The following is a 7174-nucleotide window of genomic DNA, read 5'->3' on the forward strand; positions in this document are numbered from 1 at the left end:
ATTGTAATAATTTCTCGAGCCCTCCGGCCTAGGTCTCCTAGTGGCTGACCCACTTTTACTTTTCTGAAATAAAAAAAGCAGGTAGTACTGTGGTCTTGCAACGTGCAGGTAATGAGACAAAAATATGAATTGAGAGGCGGCAGAAGGTTTTTGACTTTCAGGTTGCATTTCAAAGGGATTGGATTGGTTAAATCCTAACCTCTTTTTTTTTTTTTTTTTTTAAATTAATTTTTAGCTTGTTTTTGATAAATAAATAAAAAAAAAAAATTTTCTTGAACGAAATATTTTTGATGGATTGTTTGAATAGATTTCTTTTTTCAGTTCTTGGAGTTGTTATGAAATATTTTCTTTTATGACATTGGCAAATTAGACAGAGGAGAATTTGAACAACTCATTTATGCATTGAGGGAGTTGAACACTAATTGAATAATTAAACAAAGTTCAAAAAAAACAAAAAATATATATATATATATATATATATATATATATATATATATCTATATATATAACAAATAAATTAAACAATAACACATGCCAAAGTTGAATGATATTTAATCATCATTATCATTTATTATTATTATTATTATTATTATTATTATTATTTTGTGCTTTTCTTATCCTCTTAAACTGTCAGTCCCTATCTTTGAACTTTCACCCTCTCTCACAAAAGTCTTTCCAACATTCTTATTTTTTTGTCTTTTTCTGTGCAGCACTCGACTTTAGACTGTCTGTTCCTAGCTTTTAACTTTCAGCCTCTCTCACAAAAATCTTTCCCACTTTTTATTTTTATTTTTATTTTTTGATCTTTTTCTTTGCAGCACTCGACGACCACTTGTTTCTGTAAAAGGATAGAACAATTGAATTCTAGTGCGTAATATATATTATAAATCTGACTTATAATGAACTTTTATTTTCTTACCTAAAAAAGGGTTTTTTTCTAACAATCTTATTGAGTACTAAAATTTATTTATTATTAAAATTTTATTATTTAATACAGGGATAGGACGTTGCAACACTTCTCTCAAGGTGTATCGATCATTTCATTTTTGTAACTTTTTTCTGTCGTAAAAACTCAGGAGTCTATTTTTCTTTCTTTTTTCAGGCTTCAAAACTTGTTCTCAAATGGGTAGTCAGCTTCATGTGTTCTTCTTTCCATTCATGGCACATGGCCACATGATACCAACTCTGGACATGGCCAAACAATTCGCTTCACGCGGTGTCAAAACAACCATAATCACCACTCCTTTTAATGCCCCTATCTTCACCAAATCAATCCAAACAACCAAGAATTTGGGTACCCAAATCTCTATCCGTGTCATCGAATTCCCTGCCGTGGAGGTTGGCTTGCCTGAAGGATGCGAAAATGTCGATCAACTCCACTCCGAAGACATGCATGCCAACTTCTTCAAGGCCGTCACCATGCTCCAAGAACCACTTGAGCATGTCCTAGAAGAAGGCCGTCCGGATTGCCTTGTCGCGGACATTTTCTTCCCTTGGGCAACCGATGTTGCATCCAAATTCAACATTCCAAGACTTATTTTTCACGGAAGCGGTTTTTTTGGTCTATGTGCTCCGGAGCACTTAAGACTTTACAAGCCTCATAAGAACGTCTCATCAGACTCCGAACCCTTCATCGTGCCTAACCTTCCTCATGAGGTTAAGTTAACTAGAATGCAACTAGGAGATTTTGACAAAGAAGATATTGAGACAGACTTTACCAGGTTTTTAGATAAAGCTAGGGAGTCAGAGATGAAAAGCTTTGGAGTTGTGGTTAACAGCTTCTACGAGCTTGAACCGGCTTATGCTGATCATTACAGCAGGGTTTTGGGTAGGAAGGCGTGGCACATAGGTCCGTTGTCGCTATGCAATAGACAAGTTGAAGACAAAGCACAAAGAGGCAAAGAAACATCCATTGACAAACGCGAGTGTTTGAAATGGCTGGATTCAAAAACTCCCAATTCAATTGTTTATCTATGTTTCGGGACTGTGGCCAACTTTGCTGCGCCTCAGTTATATGAGATCGCGATGGGAATTGAAGCTTCTGGACAACAATTCATTTGGGTTGTGAGGGGAGCCAAGAATGAAGACAACAATGAAAATTGGTTGCCGGAAGGATTTGAAGAGAGAATGAAAGGTAAGGGCCTAATCATAAGAGGATGGGCACCTCAAGTGTTGATTCTTGATCATGACGCGGTGGGAGGTTTTGTGACTCACTGTGGATGGAACTCGACCCTTGAAGGGGTGTCTGCTGGAGTGCCAATGGTGACTTGGCCACTGTTTGCAGAGCAGTTCTTTAATGAGAAGTTGGTAACAGAGATTTTGAGAATAGGGGTTGGTGTTGGTGCTCAGCAATGGAAGATAGTGGCAAGCGACGGTGTGAAAAGAGATGCGATAGAGAAGGCGGTGAAGGAGATTATGGCGGGTGAAGAAGCTGAAGAGAGGAGAAGAAGAGCAAGGACACTTAAGGAGATGGCATGGAAGGCTGTTGAAGAAGGTGGATCATCTTACACTGATTTGAATGCTTTGATAAAAGAACTGAGTGCTCATCGCTCTTGAAGCAAAGCAAGAACATATAAAAACCAGACCAGCATGTATAGGATATGTGATTTATAATTGTTCTTTGTATTGTTAATTTGTTAATTGATGTTGTTGAAACCATTCTCAAAGGTGCCCCTGGGACGAGGGAGGGCTAGGATCAATTTAGCAATAGGTGGGACCTTCTGCTGCGTTGATCTTAGTCATTCTGGTGCACAGCACAATACAAGTTAGTAAAGAGGATTTTATTTTGTTGTTGTTAGCTTTTAAATTTGATTCAAGTAATTTTAAACTAATATATGGACATTGGCATGAAATTGTTCAGTGGCTCTTGTAATGATAGTGGCAATATGCCAATATTACTCCATGTTTTTCAGAGAATCGAATTGAAATCATAAAAATAAGAATATATTCGTTAATTTGATAAGTTTATTTTTATTTTTCTTAAAGATCATAAAAATATATGTGGACAAATGAAAGAGAGACAAGTGGACCAAATTATGGTCCAATAATATGATGACATGTGACATTTGTTTGAGATTACACCTAGCGCCTCCATCAAGACTTGAGCCAAGATCTTCCTTTAGAAAGCTGGACCTTGACACCGCTGGACCATTTAAATTCAGCTGAATAATGGATACAGCTGGCCTTTTTAATTCAGCCATGTAACAAGCCTTGTGCGAGCCCGAAGCAAGCCCAGAATATGAATAATGGATAAGGTAAGTGCTATAGTTATGGATGTGGGTTTGATATATAGATACATACAAAACCTCTCAATTATGTGGCCATCAAATTGCTACAAAGAAGGAGGTTAACGAATTTGCTAAAACTTGGAAGGAAGGGAAGTTAATTTGGGACACTTGTCATGTGTTGGTTTTAAAAGGAAAGTTCATAAATGAATGAGGATAGGAACATGGCAACATTCATTATAACTGGAACATATATATATATATCGATGCATATATGGCATCATCATATTCAAAACCATAAAGCAGAATGTTGGTTGAAGACCTGGGACACAGGGCGTCACTAAATTCAAGCTGAAAGAGTGCATGCAGATTATGGGCCTGGAAGTTGGCTTTTCATCGGACGTGGGACCATGGGTTTATAATAGGACATGGGTTTCTCTTATAAGGGCTTATAATGCCTATAAATAGCATATTGGGCAACATTAGTAGCCCCTTCATGGCATCAAACAACTTCATACAATGCAATTTTCATTGCAATTTTAGACATTAGAAGTCCGTGAGGAGTTTTTTATTCTTTCTCTTCCACAATCACCTGATCAAACAAAAAGGATAATTGTTTGTTCGATCTCTCTTGAGTCTTCCGAGACTCTTGCACACCCGCGCATTTCCAGAATCGCATTTGTGAGCGAACAACTTCTCTGAACTTTAATTTTTCATTGTTAAAAAATTAAACAAAACAAGCAATCTACTTCTCTATAAGTGGGCGATGAACTGATCTAATCAAGAAGAGCTCAGAGATCGGGTCGTTTTAAGTTTAGCTTGAGATGAACATGTAAATTAATTAAGTTCGAACTTTGTTTTTGAGTTTGTTTAGTAAACGAATCAATCCCGAACATTGTTAGATTCAACTAGTGTAAACTCACATGTTTTTATAAATATAAATTATAAACATGGGCTTGCGCAATGACAGATCCAGAAAATTTTGTGAGGGGACAAACTTATATAGTGGGTCCATTTTTGTAATTTCAATGAGATTTTCTTTATAAATTTTAAAAAAATTAAGTATAAAACGCAAAAAAATAATACTCGGTGAGGTGAATTGTAATTTTAATGAGGGCATATTCATAAATTCTCAAAACTTTGAAGTATAAAATGCAAAAAAATAAAAAATAAAAAATAAAAAATCAAGTGGGGGCAAATTATAATTTTAGTGCGTCTAAGTTCATGAAGACGCCAAAACAAATATGAGCTCAAATCGAGTCCAAACGATTTTTGTTATTAAACGATCCAATTCTAAGCTTTTTAAAGTAATGAGAAGCCGAACCCGACTTCAACTTCTTCAATTTACCACGATCTAAACTGAATTTGAATTGAGGTTACAAATAAACGAGTTAAACTTGATTTTTGTTATTTTAGTTGTAAGATTTTGATAAATTTGATAGATGGAAATTTATTTGGCTCCACGTGTAAACACCAAGCGTAACGGGTCCATGTAACACAATCATTATGCGGTAAATTTTTCAGGGCTACTAGATGTTTCAAGAATTCCCGAGTCCAACTAGAACCTAGTTCCTCATATTAACTGTGGTCGAAAGTGTTGTTGGATGGTGTGGATGTCCCATGTGTGTCGCGCACCAAGTTTAGGTATGGGACAATGGCATCTTGTGTCTAAATTTGGGATTTTTGTGCATCACCAATTTTGTTCTTGCAGATAAATACAAATCTGACCTCACTTCTTTATCTTCAGTTACTCTAAAACAAGGATAACTACAACTTTTCTTTTCAGCCTGTCGAGAAAGCTCCAGAGTTCTATTAGGTACTAATACTTGATCTCCCTATACACATATTTTGCAATACTCGTTATCTATCAAACACTCGCAGAGTCAGAAAATTAACCCAGTTCCCTTTTTTTCTCTTGGTTCATCATCTACATTTCTTCATAACTTGCACATGATTCCAACTATGGACATGGCCAAACTATTTGCTTCACATGGTGGTGTGAAAACAACCATAATCACCACTCCTCTTAATGCCCCTATCTTCGCCAAAGCAATCCAAACCACCAAAAATATGAGTAACCATATCGCTATCAGTGTCATCAAATTCCCTGCAGAGGAAGCTGGCTTGCCCGACGGATGCGAAAACGTCGATCAAATCCACTCGGAAGATATGGTTCCCAACTTCTTCAAGGCCACCACAATGCTCCAAGGACCACTTGAGCATGCCATAGAAGAAGGCCATCCCGATTGCCTTGTCGCGGATATGTTCTTCCCTTGGGCAACCGATATTGCAGCCAAATTCAACATTCCTAGACTTGTTTTTCATGGAACCAGTGTTTTCGCTCTATGTGCTGGGGAGAACATGAGACTCTACAAGCCTCAGAAGAATGTCTCATCAGACTACGAGCCCTTCATCGTGCCTAACCTTCCTCACGAGGTTAAGATAACTAAAATGCAACTAGCAGATCATGACAAAGAAGATATTGAGACAGACTTTAGCAAGTTGTTAGATAAAGCTATAGAGACAGAGATGACAAGCTTTGGAGTTGTAGTTAACAGCTTCCACGAGCTTGAACCGGCTTATGCTGATCATTACAGGAGGGTTTTGGGCAGGAAGGCATGGCACATAGGTCCGGTATCGCTATGCAATAGAGAAGTTGAAGACAAAGCACAAAGAGGGAAAGAAACATCCATTGACAAACTCGCGTGCTTGAAATGGCTAGACTCAAAGAAGCCAAATTCGGTTATTTATGTATGCTTCGGAAGTGGTGCCGGCTTTGCTACGTCCCAATTATATGAGATTGCAATGGGGCTTGAAGCTTCAGGACAAGAATTCATTTGGGTTGTGAGAAGAGCCAAGAATGAAGACGACAACGAAAATTGGTCGCCGGAAGGATTTGAAGAGAGAACGAAAGATAAGGGTCTAATAATAAGAGGATGGGCACCTCAAGTGTTGATTCTTGATCACGACGCGGTGGGAGGTTTTGTGACTCACTGTGGATGGAACTCGACGCTTGAAGGAGTGTCTGCCGGAGTGCCAATGGTGACATGGCCGTTCTTTGCAGATCAGTTCTTTAATGAGAAGTTGGTGACAGAGATTTTGAAAATAGGTGTTTGTGTTGGATCTGATCAACAATGGAAGAGGGGGGCAATTGATGGCGTGAAAAGTGAAGCGATAGAGAATGCAGTGAAGGAGATTATGGTGGGTGAAGAAGCCGAGGAGAGGAGAAGAAGAGCAAGGACACTTAAGGAGATGGCATCGAAGGCTGTTGAAGAAGGTGGATCATCTCACACTGATTTGAATGCTTTGATAAAAGAACTGAGTGCTTATCAAGTGCAAGAATATATGGAAACCTGACCAGCATGCATAGGATATGTGCTTTACAATTTTTCTTGTACTAATTAGTACATGATGTTGTTACTTCGAAATTTCATTCAAAAGAATTGAAACAAATTTCTGGGCATTGACTTTGAAATTCTTCATTCTTAATGCTAAATGGAAAAATATATATTGTTGCAAAACAGTAATCTATTAAAGCAGAAAATTGCTAGAAAATTGGGTGAGCTACTCAAAAACAATCTCTACTTCTGCATAGGTTTCCTGTCATTACTAGCTTGTTCTATCACAATTTGTTCAAACTAGAAAATTGAAAAATACTAGATAAAACATGCATGGATGTGCTTCAATAAAATAAAAAAGAAAGGAATAGAAAAGAGAGAAGTTTATTTTGAAAGATCGACATGAAGTGTCAAACTGATTTCTTATTTTGATAGTTGGTGTGTAAACATAGCATTGACGAGTTAAGCTTGATATACATACTTGAAATCATTTCATAGAAATTATGTTATTGGGTAATCGGAGATCTTCAAATATGATAGTATAATTAATTTGTAAGTTTGCATTTTATTTAGTTTAATTAATCTATTTGGTTGAAAAATTTTCAAGGGCGT

The 7174-nt window shown here is 37.2% G+C and overlaps 2 protein-coding genes across 2 annotated transcripts; both read left to right on the forward strand.

The window, feature by feature from the left end:
- Positions 1-617: 617 nt before the first annotated feature.
- On the forward strand, positions 618-2797 carry LOC132300009 (scopoletin glucosyltransferase-like). The gene has a single exon (XM_059796935.1). The coding sequence runs from the start codon at positions 1123-1125 to the stop codon at positions 2554-2556; it is 1434 nt and encodes a 477-aa protein (XP_059652918.1). The 5' UTR covers positions 618-1122; the 3' UTR covers positions 2557-2797.
- Positions 2798-3245: 448 nt separating this feature from the next.
- On the forward strand, positions 3246-6581 carry LOC132301311 (scopoletin glucosyltransferase-like). Its single transcript, XM_059798575.1, has 2 exons — positions 3246-3254; positions 5106-6581. The coding sequence occupies exons 1-2, from the start codon at positions 3246-3248 to the stop codon at positions 6579-6581; spliced, it is 1485 nt and encodes a 494-aa protein (XP_059654558.1).
- Positions 6582-7174: the final 593 nt, after the last annotated feature.

This window comes from Cornus florida, unplaced genomic scaffold (assembly GCF_030987335.1).
Source record: "Cornus florida cultivar Cherokee Brave unplaced genomic scaffold, ASM3098733v1 CherokeeBrave_3.0.0_Hap2_Chr03, whole genome shotgun sequence".
NCBI lineage: Eukaryota > Viridiplantae > Streptophyta > Magnoliopsida > Cornales > Cornaceae > Cornus > Cornus florida.